We start from the raw sequence: 24,912 nt of genomic DNA on the forward strand, positions 1-24,912 counted from the left end.
AAAAGCCAAGTCTCTGCTGGTTGGTGGGTGATCTGAGGTACAGTGAATGAAATGTTGCAGAGCTTGAATACAAAATATATTTCTCTTTAGTTGGAGATGAGCTGGCTAATTTCAGTATAATAAGTCGATATCAAACCTTCAGCCAAAGTTCAGATGAAGTAAATTTTGAGTAACTTGCTTTTTCCTGACAAGTTTTTGAAATCTGCATTTATATCTTCTGCTGGGAGTGCTTGCAGAACTGCTAACTATCACTTCAAAGAGTATATTTTGTATTTCCTAATCAAATGCCTGCACTAAGGCCGGGGAGATGCAATGCAAATTATTTTCCTGGAAGACACTTGAGTGCAGACCATGAGTTTGAAGGTAAACAAGGCACCTTCTTTGGTGCCAGTAATTTACTTGTATGAACTGAATTGAAAACAAAACCCAAAAAAATCTGAAATCCTATCTGTTACACAGTGGTGGGCTGTTGCTAATGCCATCTGATCTGGAACAGTCACCAAAGTGGTTATGCTGGGATGCTTAATTTGTCTGTCCCAATGTTTACTTGACAGCAAATGAAAGCTCCTCCCTGCCCTGCCAACCCCTGTCCTCTGCCTGGGGTGGAAGCAGGTCTGCTTCTGCTGGTATGGCCAAGAAATACAGGGTTTGGTTCATTGTCTGGCTCCAGCTGCAGTGGTCAAGCGTTAGGGCTGCTTGACAAATATGCCCAGACACATGAAATTACATATCTTAATATTAATTTCTGTGTTTCTTGATGTCTCTTTTTGCCACTCTGCATCTCCATTTCCATTCCTCAATCAAGAGAGACAACCTGCACCTAATTACTTTTTCCTCTTTAGTCCTAGTTTTGCCATATCCATTCCCGAGTTTGTTATTTCTGACACTGCTAGCCAGGTTATCTCAGACTTATGTGCTTTTATGGGTATGGTTACCAGGCTCACTGGTCCTATTTCCCAGAATGTCCCCAGTGCTCCACTCCAGCTGTGTGGTTCGGCTGTTGCTCACACACATTCCCCTTAACCACATGAGGGATCCAGCTAGCCCTCACAGCACCACCTGTAGCTTTTGCCAGCTTCTCATAATATTCCCTCTCACATTCAGCTTTCCACATCACATCCACTCTCTTGCCTGCTAGCTTTCAGAATCTTTCCAGGTAGCTTAACCTCAGGCCAGGGCCCAGCTGGCAGGTTGGTGCCTGCAGTGCTAGCCCTATCCCCATCCTCCAGCCTGCAGCATTATTATTTGCTTGCAAATGATCCATATGAGGACTATTAATATATTTATTACATGACATAAATATAAATCATTACTGAAAAGTCTTACCTTTTTGAGGATATATGATAAGAAAGTCAAGGCAGAGGGCCTGTCTGAGGAGTTGTATGTTCGGTTTTCCAGCTAATGCCAAAACTCATGGCTGTTCAATAACAAAGCAGGCTCAAAGAAGGTGGTCGTGAAATGTTTGTGGATGTCCTTCTATGTTCCTTGGCAAGTCTATGGTATCACCTCTAGTACCGTGAGGGTGGTGAAACGATTCAGCTTGGTTGTTTCTTTCACACCTTCAAGAATGTGTGAGGTGTCATTGTGGATCTGCTAAGCAATGCTGGCTGTCTGCCCAAATCAAATTGCTGGCTGTGGGAACAGTTGAAGTCCTTATGAGACAGTCTTGGGAGGAGGAGGTGAAAGCAGCCATGAGGTGTTCCTTGTGTCTCTGCCCTTCCCCCAGTACTTCATTTTTGCACTCTGCTGAGCCCCAGTGGAACCAGGGCAGGGGGATGTCTTCTCTGTTCAGGAGTGCTGGGCAAGATGAAGATACCTGCAGCCATGCTGCTCCCTCCCAAGAGGGCCACACTGCTGCAGCTCTGCTCTCACCCTCCTACCATCCACCTGCTTGATTCCAGCTCCTGCTGGCAGCAGCAGAGCTCTGCCGGGCACTGCTGGGCTCTTTGTGCCCTGGAGGTTGGCACACCTGGGTAAAGATCCCTTACTAGATGCGCTCTCGTGAATCTTGGGCACGAGCACCACAAAAGGTTGTAATGAGGTAAAGAACTTGTTGTGAGGCCACAATGTGACAAATGAGTAGTAACCCACACCTCAATGTAATGGGTCTACCTTAGGCTATTCTTTTCTACCTTGAGAACTAAATGAGACTATCCTAGCTGTGAATGCCCATTGGATTTGTATCAATCCATAGGCTCCGACTGGACTGCAGCAGCATCACTTCTTAATTCTTCATGTTGCAGACTAAACTCCTTCTAGTTTGGGCCTATTAGAGAGTAAGAGCTCTTTGGACACAAACTGTTTGACCTCTGTTTGCATGGCAAGATTTTCACCTGTAATTATTTACTAAATGTGTTGGGCTACTGTGTATCCTAAGTAAGAAGAGCATAATTTATTTTACCTACTTTAAAAAGCCAGAGAAATTGGATTTTTTTTTTCAGAGGAGATAATGTTTAGAGAGAGAGGGAGACACTGAAATATCTGAAAATATCTACTAACAGAAAGACACAGAAACCTCTGTTTAACCACAGCAAAGAGTCATTCTCTCCATGTTTTGGGCACCTTTGTCTTCCTTTGCATGTATGAAAGGTGAAGCATTTGGCTAATTCCCAACCGAGATTGCACACCCAGGATTCCACCCAGCTTCTCTGCTCCAGTTGTGCATGCAGTTTTACCTGCTTTGTCAATGAAGGCACTGGTGGGCTGTGTAACCTTGGTTGGTGTTAATGCTTGACCTCAAAAATTTGAGTGGTTAGGTGTTGGTGGCCACACTCCGGGATGACTGCAGAAAGTTTGGCTGAAACTGTTTTCTGAAAAATATGTATCAGTCCTCTGACAGCATATGCATACATGCCATTCTCTTGTGCTCTACCAACTAAACTTACTGAAGAATCAACCTTTCCTTTGATGCATGGTGCCTGACAACGTTCTTTGAGTTATATTCAGGAGACATGACTACTACAGACAATTAGAGAGAGGGCATTTTACAGCAGGCCTGATGTCTTGCACTGGTATTCAGGGGCCACACCAAGAGACCAATGCCAGTATTTGACTCAGCTGGTACTGCCAGACCTGAGACAGCCCTACAGTTACCCCTGCCAGTGATGCCCTCTCTAGGCATTTTGGAGCCCAGAAGGGACTTCTAGGCTGATTCAGGTACCAAGGGATCACCCCACCATTAGTAAAAAGGTATATGTCGCACATGTAAGTGGAGAATGGCTGTCTCTTGCTGCTTGCAGTGGAGAGGAGCTCCACTGCTGGGCAGCTGGCACGTGAACAAACTCTTTTTGTGCCTCAAAGGTTGCAGAAGGTTGCCTGTGGTTCTAATATAATGCCTGACCAAAAGCTTTTTTTAGCAAATGGAGAGCACTTGGAAAGCTTTGTTTCAGGCCTGAGGTAAAATTAGCTCATGCTTTGGGGAGAATGTACCTGGCCCAGAAGCAATGGAGGTCCTTCACAGGAGTGGGGTAGGTCCTGTGCCCCCAGTCAGTCCCTGCACCCACATGGTTGTTATCACTATCACCTACTTGCACCTTCCCCAATAAGTAGCTATGTGGAAGAGAGGCCCGTTTGGCTCTGCTGGAATGACATGGGAGCGTATTCCCCCTGCAATAAAAGAGCATTTCTGCAGCGCTTCATGGACTGTATGGGTCAGGAAAAGATTGTGTAATGAGCACATTTCAGGAGATTTGCAAGTTCTGAGGAGATCATAAGTATGTCACCCAGGAGGTCTTCTCTTTAAGTCAAGTGGCGTGTGCTGTGAGGACTCTTGTTTTCTCAGCAGGAGTGGGAGCAGCCTTTGGCAGAGCTGCCATATGCATTGGGCTCTGGCATCCACCTGCAGTGCAGTTAAGGCAGGTATGTTTATTTGGGAGGCATTTCTACACACACGCAGAAGGGGTGCTTGTACACAAATCTCTCTCTTCCTCTCTTATGTGGCTGTGTTTCTTTGAACTGATCCAGTATCCCACTGAATTGAATAGGAGGTGGGTAAAGCCTACAAGCGTACTCATGAGTGTACCAATTTGCACAAGCATGCCCTTGTTTTGAGGCAGCCTTTTGTATTTTTCGGTATGAAAATACTGCATATACTTTGCCTCTCTGAGGTGTTCCCTTGTGATACAAGAAATGCATCTCTGTCAGTGCTTTATACAGCCTCAGCACGTAAAGAAGCAAAGGACAAGCAGTGGGGGTTGATGGTGCTCAGCACTCTGCTGGGAAGTCTTCTGGATGAGCCTCATATGCTGCAGTCTCTCTTCCTGCTCTCCACTTCATCCCCAGTGTGTATTACACTTGCCCCAGCTTCGCAGAGATAATTTGCGCTCTCCTAGTTCATTAGCTGCTACCCCCTCCTGTCCATGGGCAGAAAAAAAGCCCTTACTGTTCAAAAGAACACATGCAGCAATCATTAATGCTGACCCTAATTGTGCCAATTCAAACCACTCAATAGCTCTAATTAAAACCTCTCTTCTGCGGGGCACTGAACGGTAACAAAACTGTCACCCCGAACAATCAAATCATGGAGCTAAGAAATTTTTTTCCCCTGTTGTGTTCAAATGTTGTTGCTGCTGTCGAAAGGGTCATCTGAAGGGATTAAGTACGGGGCTTTTGTAGGCTGCAAAGTGTGTAGGGGGATATCTAAACCCAGTCAATATCTTTTGGTCACAGTTTGAAATCAGAAGACCCCAACTTTTTTCCAGGCCTCCTTTCAACCACTTTACCCACCCCCATGCAGCAAGCAACACCTGCAAAATAGCCAGGCTCTTGGTTATGAGACACATGGACACCACAAGTCAACTTAAACATCTGCAAAGGAGGGGGTGAGGGGGAAACCCAGGCGTTCCTATCCCTACAACCTTGTTTCTCAGGGTCCCTGACTACACTTTCCTGTGTGCCATAAATAACTCTGCAATTACGTTAATTGGTTGCATATTTGTTGACACAGGAGTGGACAAGAGTAGGTTATGGTGGGAGGATTTTTGCTTTCGGTGCAATTTTATACTGCCTTCTTCAGATGTCCCTTAATCCCCGCTCTCCCTTCCCCCAGTATTTAGGATTCTCATGTCTTTCAGAATAACTTTATAAGCCTGTGGGTGGGAGGGGGGAGCAGGAAAAAAAGAGTGTTAAAATTCATTTGATGGCACCCATGCACTCACATCTGTTCTGCTGTTTCCCTAGCAAAGTCTATCAATCAAAAGGAAAAGGTTGATACATATCACAGTGGGATATTTCAAAAAGCTGGATGCAAGCAATTGTGTGCTAGAAGGTTTTTTCTGCACCAAGTTTTTGACAGGAGTCAGGAGAATGAAATTGTGTGCATGTTCACCTATATTTTTTTACATTTCCCATTTTTTTTAAAGAAGGTAGTGAAACTAATAGAGCAACAGTATTAACTACCAAAATTCCAGTCTTGGTACCTTTTGCTTTGTTTATTGTTGCACATGTTCTGAAGTCCAAATCAGAGACCAAATGAAAGAGCCTGACAATGCTACAAGCACTTTTGTGTCTGTACTTCTAGTTTAGATCATTACAGGCACACATACTACCACATGTGGTTCTGGGTTCAAATCACCATCTCAGAGTATTTGGTATGGGGTACTTGACTGAGCCTTTCTTTCCAGTGCCTCCTTAGCTTGCTTTCTTTCGCTAGCAGTAATCAGCATTGCAGTGAGAAAGTTCATGGCATGTTGTGTTTCATCTTTCCTCCTTTCATCTCTCCTGAGCTGCTGTCCTAGCTGAGGACTAGGGAGCAGGATGACACCTGTAGAGCCCTGGCAGTCTGCCTCTTCAAACACCCTGAGCGCTTTCTGTCAGAAACCACCTTCGTTGTTTCTTGTTCTGACTGCTGGGTTGTGCTGTGTGCTGTTACAACATTGCCTTGTCTCAGCAGTAAAGCCATTTAATTTAGTGATGGATAAAATAGCCCATATTTAGAGTAGTTTGACTCAACCTTGAAGTATTCAGCCTTGGTTAGCAATGAAGTACAAAATCTGGATGTATAAACATATAAACACACATTCTTTCTGTATAGAAGCAACTGGACAAAACTTAAGAATGTTTAAAAAACATTTGTAGGTGTACAGTCCGTGAAAAACTCTCACCAAACTCAGCCATCTGAGCAGATATGTTCAGGATAATGTCTATTTTCACCAGTTTGCCTCAGACCCTGCGAGTCCCAGCCTAGAAGTCAGCAAGGGGCCACACTCTTTTCTAAAAGTGGGGTTGCTGTGACACATGTCCCACACTGTGACGTGTGATGGTGCTGACCCACTTCTGCCTTTGTGTCATCACTGAGTGGGATCGCAACATTCTCTATTTTTCAGTGGCAATGTGCTCTTACAATGGGATGAAGAGGAATAAGTGACACTACCATACGGCATTCAAATGAGTGCACTTCAGAGCAAGGTCCCTTCAACAGCAGCACCGGAGAGAAGAAACCAGGTTTTTTGTTTGTTGGGGGCTGTGGGAGATAGCAAAGCATTCGCTTGAGGCTCTTGACACTTACTCAAGAAGGGGAAATAAGGCACAGAGACATTTTTTTTGGCCTGCTCCAGGTGCTTCCAGCCAAGCCGAGAACAAACCCTGGGACCCTAGTATCATGTCTAGCTTCTGGAAAACAGCAACTCTTTTTCTGATCTGGTTCTTGCCTGCTTTCATATGGGAAGCTTTGTGAATCCCTGTGAGCTGAGGGTAGGGGATTTCTGCAAAATACACTCCAGTGTAGATTCCCATCACTTTCCGTTTGGATCTCCCACAGTCCTGTCTGCCCTTTCGTCCTTATTCCTTGTCTCCATTTTTTAGGCAGCAATGCTGGAGTCTATCCTCTTGACTAAGCTGTTGCATTTTAATTTTCAACAGGCCCCTATTGCTCTTGCACCTTGTGTGTGGTCTTTGAACGTTATGTGGCTCGGCAGCTGGGAATAGTGAGTGGGTGGGCAATTTAAAACAGAAAAGACTCTGTATCAGCACAGGGCTGAGGTTTGAACTCTGCTCAGCTTTGGATACGTGTAGCTGGTTCTCAGGGCTGTGATTTAAGTGCTGTTTTGCTGTTGTCAGTGCGAAACCGAAATCAGTGCAAAGAAACCGGTAGGGACGAAAAAACTTTGCCTGTCTGATAACGAGTGTTACTCTTGGCCCTGATGAAAAATTGCAGGATCGGGGCGACTTAGAATTTGTATTCTGCTGTTTTGTCACCATTTTGTCTCCCCAACTCGGAAAACAAGGAGTGTCTAATATGATGCCAGGGTTTCTTTGTTGGAGTATGTTTATGAGCCGTTTCATGCTGTGTAGGACACAATTCTGATTCTGAGTTTCCTGAGGATATGGACTGCTGATGGAGAGAGGCAGATGAGGTGGGTGCCAACCTGTGAGACAAAATACTTTATTGCATTCATCTGAGCATCTCTCTGAGACAAGGTAAATGGGCTCAAGCAACAAAATACAATCCCAATGTCATGAATTGTTGAGCTCATAGGGCCTGGTCCCCAGCTGCTTCCTCCTCCTTTCTGCTATTTTCTGTGCCACTAGAGGATCATATGAATTGGAGGTCAGGTGGGAGACCCTGCTTTTCATGTGCTCTGGCATGATTCCCACACACGCACACTTCTTTCACAGTTTCGATGGTGAGCCCACTCCGTATGGGCAGAAGGTTCTCATGTATGGGAAATTCACCACTGGCTCTCCTTCACATTTGCAGCCCAGAGTACCAAGTTCTCAAAATTTCAGTGCAGAGGTAGTTCTTTCCCCACCCACTTTCCATCTATCCCACCCAGGTAGACAGGATGAGCAGAAAGAATCTTTGCCTTGATGAGATTGATAAATGAGGTTGGAACAGAGCTCCTCTTTTCTGGAGTCCATATGGAGTCCTACCCAACTTCAAACTCATAGCTGATTCAAAAAAAAAAAATAAAAGTTGGCAAGTCCCTAAGTACTTTTAAAGATTCTAAAGGTTAAAGATATGGTCGATTGGCATTCTTTTTAGATCCTGGAGTGATAGTATATTTACTTCACAGAATAAAAAGAGTGTACAATTAGCATTAGAAACCTATTAGATAGATATTTGGAAGAGTCATTTAATTTTCCAGTGCCACATAAGTACCCCTCATTCATCCCCACTCCACTGGGCTTCATACTGATTCTTAACATTATACGCTACAATCTGCAAAATATAAGTAAGCGTAAAAAAAGCAAAAAAGGAGAATACCCTTTATTTCAAGGAGCTGGCAGACTACAGACTAACATCAGCCATGTCATTGTAGAGGTTCCATCCTTAAAAACAGGTAACGTGCTGCAGCACCACGTAAAAGCATACTGAAGATCAAATGGGTATTAGTGCCTCTTTACTACATCTTGCACCACACTGCATTCCTTTTTTGGGTTTTGTTTTCATAATAATAAAGGTGTACGGCCAACAGCCTCTTCCTGTGGTGGAATAACACAGGGCCATGAAGGTACAGTTGGGTAGTAGAGTCAGATGGATGGCACTAGTGAGAGTTGAAGGTTTGGCAGTGAACTGTCAGTTTGGGAACTAACCAGGACTACTAGCAACATTTTGGGAAACCAAAGTAGTGCAGCCAGGACCAACACAATTTAATATACTTTCTAGAGAAAAAGTCTGCACAGAATTTCTGTATGAAGTATAATGAATGAAGTGGCAGACTCTAGATGGATTTCATGGGAAAAGACTTGAAATCCTATGATATTTTTGACAAAGCTTTTTGTCCAAGTGTAAGAGAATATTCTGCAAAGAGCTTCCAGGATGAAAAGCCCAATAGAACACTTCCTATTACTAATGGGGTTTCTGTTTTATTCAGGCATATATATAATTAGCTGAGACTCCTTTTTGTTGACATAATCCATCAAATGCACCCCAAAATATGCTAATAGCAATGTGTGTCTGCTTAACAAGTGTGAATACTTTGCACACAGCAGCATTTGTGCTGACAGTAGATGACACTGTAAAATTGCTGTCCACTGCAATGTGAGTCCTTTCAAACCCAATGATTCCTGATTTTCACTTTCATAATCACTGAATCAAATTTACTCCTCCCCACTCCCTCACATTCTACCTATGTCTGGGAAGCTGGGGAAATCATATTCTACCTCATTTCAGGGTGACTGCACAGATTCTCTCATCCTGTGGTTGCTATTCCAAACTGCATTGGATCATGAGTATGCTTAACTTTGTGGCTTTCCAATCTTTATTCTGGGCTGCCCTGAACTCACCTTAGATGGAGATTTGGGGGTGCCAGCATAGTATAAAAGGCTCTTTCACTTCTGCAGGTTCTCAGCAATTAAGGCCTGGCAGCAATGGATAATTCTCTGATTAATATGATCTAAATGATTCAATAGGCACAATGTTAAAAAAAATAGCTCTGAATTCTGCATTGTTACAACCTACAACAACCAATCTTTTAACAAATTCCCCATTTTATTCTTTATTCCTTTTGTGACAAAAAGTGAAATCTAAACTTGTTGCAGGAGCAGTTTAGCATCCGCTGACTTAAAAAAGGACCTCTAACAGTAAATTGGTCCCTAGAAGCAATTAACTCATATTTGGAGGCAGAAGACTATTCTGTATTGAAAGTGTGAGTAAACATTTCTACTAAACATGTGCAAGAGGGGATACTTGCCCTGATGGAAGCTGTGGCAGATAGATCCCATGTCAGTTCTGTTGTGGGGGCAAATACTATTCAAAAGAGGACAGCAATCTTCTGAAACTTGTTTGAGGACAAGAGAAGTAGATGCAGAGGCAAATAATCAGAGCAATCAAACAGTTCTCCCTGAACAGTTGTCAAGACCACCAATATATACGTTCTGTGCCATGAGTTTGTGGTGGTGAGCATGATATGCATGCACCATAGCAACAAGATATTAATCATCAACACAGACAGGCACATGTTGGGGTAAGTCTTCTGAGGTGCAAGTCGTAGGCTGATCTGGTATACACAACAAGCCCCAACGGTACCAGTTTCAGTGCTACCTCCAGCATCACTGCATAGTTGAATTCATTACAGCTGAGTTTACGTCTTCCTCTGAAGGATCCAAACTTTGGGCCCTGTGTAAAAATGTCTAGACATGAAGAACAACTCCTCTTCCAGTTCTATGTCCCTCTCTCTTTGTAGTTTTCAGTTACACACCCTGGGCAACTTCTTTGCTGGTGAGACACCACTGACTGGAGTGGCACTGTGCCAGCACAGTCTTTGGCACTCTGAGTGATGGCAGGGATTTTCAGAAGAGCTCAAGTGAGAAGGCTATGAGCCCAATTCCTCTTACATTTGGTCAGTAGCCTGCTCTTGGCTCGTCAGCATCTCTGCAAGGCCACTGGTGCCCAGTGCAGGCACTTCCCACTTGCCAGCAATCTGAAGAGAAATAACAGACAATTTAGTGGCACAAAACTTTCTGTTTCAGCAGTTTGTTTTATTTACCTAGATTTTTCTTTGAAGATGACACACCAGGAAAGTGTACCTATACCAACCGAAGCACCCAGACCACTATGCTGAAGTGTTTGGCATGCATTTTCAATTGTGAAGGTAATTTACTATTGGAAAAAAACCCTATGTATTTTCTCTCTTGATGGTGTCTTTAAATGAACTTGGATGTCCTCCACCCTCCCGAATGGTGATTTGGTAAGGTTTTTGGGCTTGGAGCAGCTCTGTGGAATTTAATGTTTGTGATACATAGGCCAGGCTATGAAGTCTCTTCTGCACTAAGGTACTAGTTCGATTCCTGTACAGGCCATTCGCTTAAGAGTTGGACTCGGTCGTCCTTGTGGGTCACTTCCAATTCAGAATATTCTGTGATTCTGCAAAGGAAATATACATTCCTACAGAGAAACACCTGGCCATGGGAATATAGGTCAAGACTGAAGTATGTGTGCCAAGGTTATGAACAGCTTTGGCCATAAAGGGATCAAAGGGTTCTGTTACTGGGAATTTCTGACCATCTCTAGAACTTTTACTTGGTGTTAAGATGCTGCTGGTGTCAGGGCCTCATAGGCATTGAAGGGTAGGCTTCCCGTGTAGTAGATATTCTTCGTTAGGGATTAGGAAAACAATTAATTTTTTTATGGTGGTAATGACCATTTATATAGCACAGAGATCCTGATATCCATGAGTTTGTCTGTGGAAAAATACACCAAAGAAAGACGTTCATGTTTAAAGTAGAAGTGATAAAGAACACACAAAGGCATCACACATGAAATAGGTCAGATGCAAAAATAAAGCTGAAGAGGGGAACTTAGGCAAGTGTGATATTTTTATCCGGACTGAAATTTTATCAAGACTTAACTATGAGGTGATGTGGTACTTCAGTGGTGGGATCACCACCTGAACAAAACTGTACTAGATTCTCCCTGTCTTTTCACAGATTCAGGTGTGCACTGATACAACTCGTCCAAACTCAACAGAGCTGATCCTGATGTACACAAGGACACTCATATTCAGATTACCCAGCTCTCCCCCTCCTCTTCCCCTCAAGGTCTTTCTGCTCATGTCATGTGGAATGGCATAAGTTCAGGTATGGATCAGAGAGACTTTGAAATGGAAAATCAGAGGATACTGCAGGCCATATTGGAGAAGAGCTGGCAGAGTGGTGAGGGTTAGGACTAAGATAGGCTTGTATGGGGTGCTGTGTTTGGAGTCCCAGAGGCCAAAAATAATGAATACTTGCAGAACTCCGTGTGAGTAACAAATGGCTTATCCTGTCTAGTCTAATGATAAAATGTTACATAGTGGGATTTTAAAAATAAATATGTTTGGTTTGGGTTTTTTTTGTTTGTGGAGTTTTTTTTGTTGTGTGTTTTTTTTTTTTTTTTTAAGAAAGATTAAAGCAACCGCTATAGCTAAACACACTGCTTTGCTCTGATAAGATGCCAGAATTACACGACTTCTACTGTGTAACACGGTTCTTCGTGTGGGCGTAGCAGCCCCTCCCCATACCTAGCGGATACACTGTAGGGAATTTTTGCAAATGTGAGTATTGCCTCTTGTAAGGTCATCGACTAAAGAAAGTTAAATACATTGCATGAAGAAATTTCATGTCTTGTGTGTTTCCTTGAGAGCATCACAAAATAGTGCTACATAAAATTATCGGTATTACATGCATAGCAATAACCTCCTGTGCATATTGTTTTTCAAAATGTTTGGCCTCTGCCCTGCCATACCCTCCATCAAACTCATGCTGGTAATTTGAAAATGAAGGACTCAATGTAAAAGCAAGTCAGCCTGGTTCCCAAGGTATCTCCACCACTCAGTAAGCACGTAGAGAGGGGCTTGGCATTAGACTCTGCCTCCAGAGATCAGAGTCTACAGCTCACTGCCATTACACTGCCATGGTACTGCTCCCACTTTAGTTTGTAATCGGACAGACATGCCTGCAGAGACTGGGCCCTGCCAGTCGATGTATCTCCATTTCCCTCCTGCTTCTGCTCCACAGCTGCACTCACTTCCCTGTTGCATGACACAATGCTCACTTTCTACCCAAGCTTCCCATTACTGAGTGCCTGGTTATGCTTGTACATACTGGGACCCTCATGCAGTCAATAAGGGCTTGTTGTCTCAAGAGGTACCAAACTTGGAATGGTTTTCCAGGTGCAAGGGAAAGACCACAAGCACATCACCTCCACAACGAGGTCTTCAGGATTGGCTGGGCAATGCAAAGCAATGGGTTGTGGGCCTACTTGTGCACTTGGGAAGGCAGGGAAAGATCTTCAGGGACAGGTAGTCTCTGTGGCTGTGGGTCAGCCATGCCCTGGGCCCCGGCATGGAGGTGACAAGAGGACATGCACACCCTGAGGCACGAGCTTGTGCCTACAGCAGCTTTTGCCCCAGAGCGCCAGACCAGATGAACGCGGTTTGTGGACCACGAGGTGATTTCCTGCGCCAAAGTTTCCTGGTCACCAGCCCGACCCGACTGCACGGCTCAGCTGTTACTGTCCCTGCCCGGGGCTGGGGCCGGGTATGCCCTGCAGGGCTTTGAGCTGGAGAGTGCCGGCCGCGCTGGCTGGCCGTCTCCCGCGGCCCCGCCGAGGCTGCCCGGCACCCGCCCAGGTGCCGCCGAGGGCTCCAGATGCTGCGGGCCCCGGGCACCGCCGCCCCGCGCCCCCCGCCGGCAGCGCCACTGCCCGCGGCCAACCTGCGCCGTCCGCCTCTCGCCGGGCCGCGGGGCGGGGCGGGGCGGGCGGCACCGCCTCTCCGCCATTGGCTGCGGCCCGCGGCGGTCGCGCGACTATTGGTGCTTGCCGCGGTCAGTGCCGCCCGGCCCCGCCCCGCCGCGGCTTTATAAGCGGCATCCCCATGGCCGGGGCGCGTAACCTGCCGCGGCGGCACCGGCACCGGCAGCGCCGCTCCGCCCGACACGGACACGCCGCCGCTCGGCAGAGCTGCTGCTGCCGGTGGCCACAGAGCTCCGCCGCCGCCCCGAGGGACAATGGTGCCGCGGGCCTGTCGCAGCGCGGGTGCTCGCCCGTTCTTGCTGGCGCTGCTGCTGGTGCATCTGCCGCAGGGTCGCGGCCACCGAGCCACGGGGCCCCGGGTAAGTGGATAAGTAAGCTGCCGCCCCGCCGCAGCAGGTTGCCCTGGCCCCGGCCCGCTGCCCCCCGGGCCCTGTCAGCGCCGCAGGTGGAGCCTTGGCCGTCGGGGCAGCGCCCCCCCCGGCGCAGACCCTCGCAAGGGCCTCCCCTCTCGTTTATTAAAAGCCGGGTGCCGGCTGCTTGCGCGAAGTTCGTACGCCGTTATTAGCCTCTTGGTATTTATTGCAGAAAACACGGGAGGAGGGAGGTTGGCAGGCTGTGTTTTAATATTGCTCGTCTTGCATTTAATGTAGCCCCTGTTCCCAGCACATAGCTTTAGGACTTTTTTTTATGTTCCCAAGCAGGGATTAAATGAATCCCTGCAATAAAGCTCGATGCCTTCAGCCCAGACTTCTCCCTGTAGGAGTCTAGCTCTATTTTTTTTTAATCTGACAGTATTTGACTCTTACTGGGGCTGTTAATTTCGCTTACCAAACTATTACATTGCTCTGGGGGAGAACCCAACGTCTTTTCTAAATATGGTTCTCCCAGTGAGCGAGTGCTACCACTGCAGCACCACTACGGAGTAGCATGAGAGCTTTCAATTATAAAGCTGCAAAACAGTAGCTGTTCTTCAGCCAATGCTGCAATGAAAGCACCACTCTGGGTAAGTGGACAAACTTCTGTCTCTGCAGGCATGTTGGATGCATTGGGCCATGTGCATTCTTGACCTAGCAGTCTGAAATACTGTGAAATGTAGCACTTAATTAACTTAGATCATGGTTAGGCAAGATCTGGAGTCTTCAAAATCCCTACTCATCTGAAATATAACAAGGGACTTCAGTGCAATGTTCTGTTTTCTGGTTTTTGGTTTTGTTTTTTTTTTTTTTTTAATGGAAGTGCTGTTTGACCATGATGGCTATTAAATGCTTCTCTGAGCTATGAGAAGTGTACTACTGGCTGCACTGATGTCCTTGTGTTCAGCTGTGCTGTGTAGCCTCTTTTATGGCCAGATGTGTAACAGCAACTGTTAGAACTAGTGTGAACAGAACTAAGTCAGAACTGGTGTGTGCCATAAATTATTGGAAGCCTGCTTTAAAATATGAGGAAACACAGGGGTGCTTATGCATATACCTGTATTACCCCATATCAAGCATAAACCTCAAAATTGGAGTGGTTCCAAATAGAGGAGCTTTGAGGTGATAAGTAAGAGTCTGGCTGGATGACTAGGGCCCTTCATCAGCACTGATATCTAATGCTTTAATGAAGATCAATTTAAACAAAGAACAAAATAAAAAAGTTCCTGATGGCAGTGCATAATTTTACAGTAAGCCTGTATATCAAACAGGTTTCATATATGCAATTTTTATATAGTGTACTTTACAAGGCAGTTTAATCACTCCTTATGCTGTGTCTCTTGGAATGGGAGCTACTTCAGGAGAGTGGAAAACCAAATACAAAGGACTACTGATTTACTTTTTGCTTGAAGTAAGTGAACTGACTTTGCTATTTCTCCCTTCATGACTGGGGGAGAACATCAGTTATGAGCACTAGCAACTGCAGGTCTGTGGAAAGATGTGCCTTAAAGTTTTAACTTATGAGCTCTTAAATAGAAAGCTGTGAACTTCCAAGGTGTTTAACTCATGAAGTCTGTCTTTTTGCCCTTCAAAGTGTCATGATTAAGTACATGTGAAGGGGAGGAGGTTGGTTTACTTGTTTGCAGCCATGTTGATTGATATGAGCCCCTGAGCTTCATTTCTTGTAGTGATTAGTTAAGTTGTAATTAGTATAAAGGTGCCATACTTTAGATTCCAATGAACACAAACATTTCTTTATTATTAATTCTTAAATGATTATTACCAAGTTACACTGGTATGTATTTCTCATGCTGACTTGTGATCAAGAGTGTATTCCTGTCAGGAAACCTCCCTGTGTGGGTGACGGTGGTGTGTCAGTGTTGCAGTTCTGGGGGCCAAATCCTGTAGGTGTTCAGTTGCTAGATGTGAAACTTATCCTTTAACATTTTCTTTTCTGTATGGTAAGCACTGGAACTACAATATTTGCAAGGTGAAATGCTTTTAAAGGTGAACAGCAGCTTTTTAATCCTTCTCAATGAATTTAAATGACCAACAATAACGCTTGAAGCAAGTTTCAGATCTTCTTCCTTGCTTTTCCCTCTTGCTACTGTAGTGTTGCTTCTAAGCTAGGCAGTCAGCATTGTAACTGAATAGATACACAGAGGAGTATGGCTTGCTACTGTTTGCAGAAAAGGATGAAAAACTAGGGATATTGAAGAGAAATAGGTGTATCTACATCTCTTCTGCCAATAAGGGGTGAAACTTTCAGGTGAAGTGAGTTCAGCATAATTACTTGAATACGAAGGTAAATTATAAGTGCAGCTAGTATCTACAGGTCCGCTGAGGAACTTCTGCTCTCAAAAGGTGTATGAATCTTGCTGTTTCTTGTTATAGTGAAACTATGAGCAGTGACATGAATTCCTTAGACTTGGTAAGTGTCAGTGACTTGCAGGAAACATCTGGCTTTTGCACATATGCTGTTGGCAACTGACACTTACTAGCGGCTGCTCCAAGTGAAGCCACATATTAAGTCTTATACCTTGTCCTAGAAATAACTTGGAAGCCCAAGGCTACTGTGTGGCTTGTTCCCTCACTTGACAGACTCTAGAAAAGCTTCTGCTGTGTTACACAATTGCCTGGTCACTTCTACTTTTGTAGCTCAGAAGAAAACTGTGGATGCGATCAACTGACTGTACTTGTCCATCTGAAGGATGGAAAAAGATAATCAGGCTTTACTTTCTATCATATTATCTTCCTGTGTGCCTCTTTCTCTTTGCTGGCATGAGATCTGGAGTTGGGTGGCAAGCCAGTTCTCGCTGTTTCCCCCTCCTTGATTCCAAAGTGATAGATGGGGAGCTTGACTGGGCTGGCTCATGCATCTCCTACTGTGTGGTGCATTTAAGCAGTATTCTTTCACAGCAGATTAAATAGATTGTGCCACTAAGCTCTGTATTCCTCCATCTGGACAATTAATTGTGACCTTTGTTTTTTCTAGTTCAGAGACAGATCTATGTAGGCCTCCTGCTTTTTGAATATAACTCCTGACTATTATGAACTTGGTTCATTTATGGCAGAAAACTCTTGGTGGCAGTAATGACAAATACTAGCACAGAGAAATGGTGGGTGCTTGCAGAAGGAGCAGAATGTGACTGCAGCAGTCAAAAGCTGTCCTATGAATGGGCTTGGATTTCTGGAAGACTGGGGATCTGTACCCCCTCCAGTGACTGCAGAGGACTAAAAAGTGGGAGGGGAGGACAGGTAGTCACTATAACTTGCTTCCTAGTTTCATGCATGGAAACACGTCATATTCTCCCTTGAAAGGCATGGTGGGTGGGATCTTACAGTTCAGTGCTGTTGCAAAGGGAAGGTGGTAAATAATAAAATTGTGAAGATATCAAAAAATTCCAGTGTATAAATTGGAGTGCCACAGAACAATGGGAATTCCCTGCTGCAGCTGGTTACTAGTTGGAAGTAGTTGGAATACCAAATAAGAAAAAAGTGCTGAAAAGGCTTCTGCAGCTTTGTCATTCCTTGTGGAGGAGCAAGCAGCATTGCAGCTTGTGCCAAGGAGTGGCACAAGGAGTGTGTTCTGGTATGTGTTCACTGCAGCCCCACTTGGAGGGTTCCACAAAGCAGATGTCTTTACACATGCCCTACCAAAATTAAGGAGACTGTATTTTTTATGGTGGGAAGAAGTTATAAAAGCACATATGATAGAAATGTAAAGCAGAGGGCTTCACATCTAGAATAGAAGAGTGAAACTTAGGTTTTCAATGACTGAATTTTGGTTTTGGTTGAGCTTAATCAACACACTGCATTTCAAAGGTCTACATTGATAACAACTGAAGCACTTTAATGTTTTAGATTTCCTTACAGTTGGAGAGATTAATTTAATGAAGAAATAAGTACCCAAAGGCAAGCCTTTAGTAAAGCATCCCCAAATAGGACAGGTTTATTACTCTATGGCAAACAGCTTTTGGGTACAGATACTCTGTTCTGGTCAGGTGAGAGATGTTTTTAACCAAAGGGGAAGCTCTGATTGTATATAGAGCTATACTTTTATTTCTCCCTCTTCTTGCTCCTTTAATGTTAGCTGAATTCCTTGATATGTACCAAAGAAACTAATCTGGCTTGTTTTTTAAAACATTATGCAACTGTGTTGAAGAACAAGATTAATTTTTGTGTAGAGAACTATTAAAACATTATGTTCCGATACTTTCATATTGGAACAGCAGGTCCTGTTCTAAACAGAAAAACACTGTAGGATCTGACTTGTTCTATGTAGTTTTAGAGTTGGTGTTTTAACTGCTTGAGCTTCAGAGTTGGCTACAAGACTATTTCCACTCATGTAAATGAGCTGTGCCATTAATGAAAGATTTCTGGCCACCAAAAGCTTTGGTACAGAAAAAGAAACTGCTCGTGTGTTTTTGCTGGTGGTGGCAGCAAACTCTGTAGCTGGTGGAACACCTACAATGATAACCTCTTGGCCTAGTTTTCCAGTTTTTAGCACTAGTCATGTGCTAAGGTAATCTTCACAGTGAGGAGCAGATGTTGTCTTGGCTTCTTGCATTTCCAGATGGCCTGAAGCAATTGGTAAGATGACTGTAAACTCATTTCAGTAGTATAGTAGCTCTGAAATATTAATACTGCTATTTAAATATCTTAGATGTTCTTATCCTGCCATCTCAAACTAATTGCGACATTACTATGTCAAAAAAACCCCAAACAAATAAAACCCCATTTGTCTCTTACTTGGCTGCTGAATCCCAGTTCTTCTGGGGCTGGCACATCTGACAGTACAGTTAAGTGTTACACAATAAACTTTATGCTCACATTAAAAGCTAAACATGGAAGCAGTACAGGTGAAACTGAAGCTAATCCCTCAAGGCTGCTGTGCTGACTGTCACACTTAGTGTCCTGTGTGACTGTGTGATGGCTTCCCATCAGAGTCCCCCAGCAGCTGCCATGAAGTCTCTGGTGCTAATGCACCATCCAGGGACTTTGTGGCACAGCAAACCTTGAGTCAGGCTTGGTGTGCAGTGGGAGTAGTTTACTGCTTTGGTCTTCAAGTGATGTTCTGGGAGAGTAGCACCTGTTGTGACTTAAACTATGAAGCCTACTTTTTTGTTGTGTTACAAGCTTAAGTATTGACGTTGCATTGGTAGGACTTAAAGCTTCCTATGCTTGTTTGTGAGAAGCTCTTCTGTTTGTGAAGTTCTTGCCCCAACAGCGAAGGCTGCCACTGTTGTGAGTATATTGCCTCCACACTGGACCTTTCTGGATAAGGTGTGAAGTCACTGTGAGCTTTTTGCTTACACAGAGAAACTACCGGGATGTGATGAAAGTGGTATGTAATTGTCTCCCTCTTCTAACTGGCTCATGTGAGCAGTTACAGCTTGTGTTTGGCAGCTTTTGTGTGAGCCACGTGAAGCTTTCTGTGTGTGATGACTTTACTGCTTGTAAGTATGAGGATGAAGTATTCTGGCATCAAAATCCTGACTGAGAATACAACTCTGCCTTCCCCCCCCCCCCTTGGGGTTGGGGGGAGCATTGTAGCTATAGGAGAATAAAAACAGGAAAATGTAGCTTAGTTACACCAGGCTGTAAAGTTTTCACTCAGAGCAGTGAGAACCAGATACCCTATAAAGGAGCTCTTTGTATTTGGCTTCATGTAGGCTATCAGCAGCTCTTCAGCCTGAGAGCAGTCAGCTTCCTCAGGATGAAGCCTTACCTTGAAATCAGGCTCCAGCCCCACTTCCTGGATGGTTTTTTCCTTATCACGGTAGCCTTCTGATGCAACTTAGGCTCCTGTTGGATGCTGCAGTAACAATGTATATAGCATTAGCAATGTTCATGAGCGTTAGAGAAGGGTCACCTGTTTGGTAAAGAAAACATTGCCTCCTATAGTGGGCCTGCCTATGCTATCTGACTAAAAGGCCTACATGCCGAAGTGCAGTCCCTACAGCATCAGGAGTGGTGATGGAACAAACTGGCTTTGACTTATGAAGGGATTCATTCTAGTCTGTGTGACACTTTCAGAGTAGTCTTAAGACTGGCCTGGGCCTGACTGGTGCTAAGGTGCCAGCAGCAGCCTGGGGTAACACACTTGATGGAATAGTGTCCTGTCTCCCTCACTGGAGATATCCAAGAACTGTCTGGGCGCAATCCTGTGCAATGTGCTCTAGGATAACCCTGCCTGAGCAGAGAGGTTGGGCCAGATGGCCTCACCATCATCCCTTCCACTCTGTGATTCTGTCAGATTTTTCTGCTGTGCTTCTGTCCTCAGAGCAGTGGCCTAGAAGCCCCCATAAGATTCCAACTGCCTGCACTGTCAAACTCTTTGCTGGTGGTCTTCCAGCTGTAGCCTGCTCAGGAGGATATGCCTGCATGTTGGGTTTGTGCATTTTTGCCTCCCACTGGCTTGTGGCTGAGCCAGCTGCTTTTGAGGGCCCACTGACAGGTGTTTTCATTTGGAGTGGCACGTAGCTACGCAGTGGGGAACTGAGTGGTAGGTGCGAAATGAGAGCAAACTTAGGTGTACTTCCCCCCAAGGTCTGTGCCTAGAGATAGGAAAATAACACTAGCTACTGTAGGAACAGAGGCTGCCTCATTAAAGGTTGGCTCAGGGTTTTGGCATGTAGAGTCTGGCAACAAAGCCTAGACAAGCTACCCACCGGTGCTACTGGCAGACTCTTCCATGCAGGTGGAGGAAGTCATACAGAAACTTGTGTGCGTAGGCAGATAACTTGCTCTGCCATGGGCACCCAGACTCCCCTCCTGGGCTGGGGCTGGAGTTCTGAAGGAACAACTGCTGCCTCTGGATGAAGAAGATGGATGAGTGTTAGCAGGACAACAGTACCTGAGTAACTGCCACAGAGTACTTGTAGTACAGTGCTCAGTACTTGAGTATAGACCCAGACCATGTGCCAGTCTGTAAACTGCGTTACCTTGCCTCATGCACTTTGACTTGGAATAGCTAAGGGAAAAGAAGCAGACTGTTTGCACACACCATTCTTTCTGTGCGAGGTACAGACTATCAAGATTCTATTCTATGAATCTATTGAGATTGGTTCTGTAAGCTACATGACAGCTCTTGTCGGTCTGAAGTTAAATTTGATTCACTGCTGTAAGAGCATTGGTGTAATATAATTTTTCTCTATTCTCAGTCTCATGGCAAAGTGAAAGAATGTAATTTCACCCTGTTCAGAGTGAAAGAAACCTGCTGTTTCTGTGCCACTGAGTTATTGATTAAAGCTGGGGTTGAGGGCTTTCCCATGGGAGAGCCTCTGATAGAAAGAATCTTAGTAAGTAGAAGGGAAGGTGTGTACAGATAAGAAAGATGGAAAAGTAGGACAGAGGAAATAACTTGCTTCTCTAAGGCTTTTCTTGGCCACTGGTCCAGTTAATGATAGTTGGAATTGTATCCAGAGGGAAGTGCTGATCCTCAAATAGGGAGGAGGGGTTCCAAACACTCAGTGGGCAGATTCTGTTTCAGAGTTTCTCTTGGCCACCAGTCCTCTGTTACCACTGCTTGGGTCATAGACTAGAAGGAATGTGGAAAATGTTGTCCATCCTTGTTCTCTTCCATGACAGAGATTAATCACTTAAGTTGCATAAGGAAGCAATACTCTACCTTCTGATTAAGGAAGTCCACTAGCTTAGCTGCTATGCTTAGGATTGTGATGCATGGAATAGTGCTTGTTCTATAATCTCAACCAAGTGTTCTGGAACTCAATGAGAACTTTTTCTTTGGTTGTATAGAGAACCTGAAATCATATGATCCTTCAGTTGTAATTCTAATGCATTAGGGTTTGACATTCCAGCAAATTAAAACAATCCAATACAGCCTTAATGTAAAGGTAACTATCTTGTGTTCTATGGCTTATCTTATGTTCTACCATGGTTTGCAGAAGCAGTAGTGTGACCACCTATGTTATGGAGGGAGAGTGAACCGGGAATCAAATAGATAAGGAAGCACCCTCACATGAAAACACCTGGTAAAGGCATGGTAAAGGTAGTGGCATCCTTTAAAATACAACATATGGGGACAGATGCCTAGGAAAGATGTCCAGATGTACACTATCTCTAAATCTTGCTTCTGTGTGTACCATATACGTTCTAGTCAGAAGCAGATAGAATGATAATCATTTGTTGCAGCATAGACTCCCTTGAGTAGCATGAAGATTAAAGAACCTACTCTAGCTGGTACATCAAACCATTTTCCTTCCCATTTCTTTGAAGAAGATTTACATGCAGTCTACACTTAGGCTTAAACAAATATGTGGTAGAATTAGGTGCAAGTTAAGAACTAAAAAGCCAGAAGCTCTTGGGTGTAATTTCCAAGTGGAGGATATTAAATGAGTCGGAGTTTGTGGATACTAGCCAGATAAAGGGGTTTTTGTCTGAGCCAAGAAGCAGCTTCTGATTTGGGTCTAGTTACCATGCAGAATGGTGATAACTCTCATTGGCTTCTGCCTGGAGTTTTGCATTTGGCTTATTCCTCTGCTCTTAAAAGTGAGCAGACAAGTGTTGCAAAAGTAGATAAGCTATGTACAAAAGTAGCTTTTAAAAATATGTATGCATCTGGAACACTAGAGGATTATCTACTCCAAGCTTATTAGGGAAATGTGAGCTTTAATGTGTACACTTCTCAGGCTTAGTGGAAGGAAAGTACTTCTAACATAGAAATCTGTAAGACTGGTATGTGTAAAATGAACGGAGGTGTTCATGCAATGACTTTTTTGCTACACTGGTTTTTTGCTACACAGTTCTAGAGATTAATTTGACTTATTTCCCTTTCTGTGTTTTAACCTAAAAGTATGTAGATCTAGAAGAACTTGATCCACCCTTTTAACTTAAAAACAATACCAGTATCTACTGCCAAGGCTTTGGAGTTCTGTCTGGTAAGGGATCGGGTGTAAATGCTGCCATGCCTTTCTGTTTCAGTAAACTGTAGCCAATTGGATTATCAATACTGCTGCTGGTGGTGTTATTTGCCCTCAATTAGCTGCAATCATCTGAAATATTCCTGAAAATTACGCAGATGCAGAAATCTGTCCTACTAGAGCTTTAACTTCTGAAAGCAGTTGCCATGGGATAGGATTTCTTAAATGCACTGCACACATGTAGGAGTCCAGGGATTTACTTCTTGACTGTAAGAGAATGGTGCTTCTGGCTGCTGTACCTAAAGGCCTCAGGTTATTCTGCTGTCCTGCAGCTTTGTGGGTAAAAATCCGAAGTGATGACAAAGCAATATTGATTAACTGGATAGGCAATACCTAATGGTGGAATAAGGTATTTCAGTGGTGACTGTGCTACCTGACATGTGTCTTATGCTTTCCATAAAGGGGGCAAACATTGAAGAATTTTGCTATGATTTTTTTTATCAGGGTTGCTACACCAACATTCCTCTGGCTTTGTCAGTGTCTGTGGGCTCTTTCCTTCTTTATTATTGCATAGGTACAGACAGTATTTCTAGGAACAGGAATCATACCCTTAGGTCCAGGGTTGAAAGTCAAAGCTCTCTTCTATAGGCTTTAGCTTGTTAGGTGCTCTGTAGAGCCAGTGATGTTCTGCTTCACAGAGACAGGATGTTCTCTCTGTGTCAGTAACTGATCTTGCAACTACTTTACCTTCCCAGTTTAAACCTGAACTGTAGAAGGAGTAGTAGCTGCAATTTCTCATCATCATCATCATGGCTAGGCTTTGAGAATGAAGATTTGGGGAGGGCTCTATCCACATTTGTTACAAGCACGCTGGTGGCTAAAAAGGCCAATATGAGACAGGCACATCTGGTTGCAAAAGGCACAGCAGAAAGACTCCTTAGGTGGTATATTCTACAAGACACGATTCTTTCTGCATTGTCTTTTCTCCTCGAGAGTGATCCTGCGTGCGTTCTCAAAGGAAGCAGCAGCGTTATAGATGGTGTGTCTCCAGACCTCCCAATTGGAGGCCAGAGTAGACCAGTTATGTTGATCAATATGGCCAAGGCTGAGATGTTGTTTCAGGGAGTCCTTGTATCTTCTCTTCGGGGCTCCTCTTATGCAGCAGCCGGTGGCAAGTTCACCTAAAGCAAGATCTTAGGGAGGCGGTGGTCCTTCATCCTTGAGATGTGCCCTGCCCAGCACAGCTGTGTTCTCAGCAACATGGCCTCAATGCTAGTGACTGCTGCTTGTTCTAGAACAGATGTATTGGTCACATAATCTGACCAGTGGATGTTTAGGATTGTAGCTGCAGTTTCTACAGATTACAAAATGGACATAAACATACTTTGCTGTGTTAATATATTCATGATTGTTAAACCTGTTGTCTGGAAGTATGGGGAAGTATGTCAGCCCAGATTTTTTGTTTTGGGTGCTTCAGAAACTTCCAGGGTGCTGAGTGTTCTCTTCAGAGCAAACTCCAAAAGTACTTTATGCTCCAACTTGGTGGTGGTTTTCTTTTTCTAAATTAAAGACCTAAACTACTACCCTTCTTAAAACTTGCAGAGTTGTTAAAATCTAACTGTAGGAACTCCCCTTGAACTTCACAGCTCACCTATCTGTTATGTACATTCTGAAAAAAATAGGATTACATTTAATGTGGCTAATGGATCTTTAAATAACTAGGAAAGTTAAACTTCTGCCATATTGTCACTGGAATATGTGTCTCTTGAGGGCAAATAGGATGTAGAGTGAAAAGCAATCAGCGTGATAGTGTGGCTGCTAATGCTTTTCTTGTCTTCAACCTCAGTTGTCAGTGAGGCTATCTAAATTTCAGGATTTTTGCTGTGAACAGTAAGTACCTAAAGGAGTTCCAAACTAGCTGGATTGGGAACAGAAGTTGAGCTTTGCTTTACCACAAAAGTGCTTCTTCACCTGAAGCACTTTGGCAGCAGTATTGGAGCTGAAATTAGCTGTTGCTCATCAACATACTGCAGTGTATGTTTTGCAGATTTCTAATCTGGATATAAAAGCACCCATAGGACAAAGCACCTTAACTCATCTGCACTGTTTTGTAAAATCTGTTGGTGTGTAAACAGGTATAATGTGTAGCTGTTAGCTTTTATCCTAGGAGGATGAAGCTACCCTGGTTCGTATGTGTGGTTCTTGCATGAAAGTAATTTAAAAAAAAATCAGTCCCAACTTCCAAATGGAGTTTTGCCTGTAGAGTGAACTTCAGAAAAATGCAGTATGTCTTCTAGAACACTAGAATTTTTTGATGCTGAAACTGGAACTGAGTTGGAGGAAAAAAAAAAAGTCTACCACACTAAGTAAATTTAGGCATTCTTAAAACCTGTCCTTCAACATTTCTGGATCTGACCCTGTTGTATGACAAGTACACTTT

At 44.1% G+C, this 24,912-nt stretch overlaps 1 protein-coding gene across 10 annotated transcripts in view; it reads left to right on the forward strand.

Moving 5' to 3' along the window:
• The first annotated feature begins 13,171 nt into the window (after window positions 1-13,171).
• Window positions 13,172-24,912, forward strand: part of SMOC1 (SPARC related modular calcium binding 1) — a 132,761-nt gene continuing 121,020 nt past the window's right edge. For 5 of the 10 annotated variants that reach the window (XM_051791432.1, XM_051791436.1, XM_051791437.1 and 2 more), the window contains exon 1: window positions 13,173-13,533. In XM_051791432.1, coding sequence (XP_051647392.1) covers window positions 13,429-13,533 — 105 coding nt within the window. In that variant the 5' untranslated portion in view covers window positions 13,173-13,428. Of the gene's footprint in view, window positions 13,534-24,912 lie in introns of all 10 variants that reach the window. The other 5 variants (XM_051791430.1, XM_051791428.1, XM_051791431.1 and 2 more) reach the window with 2 other exon arrangements.

The sequence above is a fragment of the Manacus candei genome, unplaced genomic scaffold (assembly GCF_025592945.1).
Source record: "Manacus candei isolate 608988 ecotype Guabito, Panama unplaced genomic scaffold, ASM2559294v1 h1tg000033l, whole genome shotgun sequence".
In the NCBI taxonomy this organism is placed as follows: Eukaryota; Metazoa; Chordata; class Aves; order Passeriformes; family Pipridae; genus Manacus; species Manacus candei.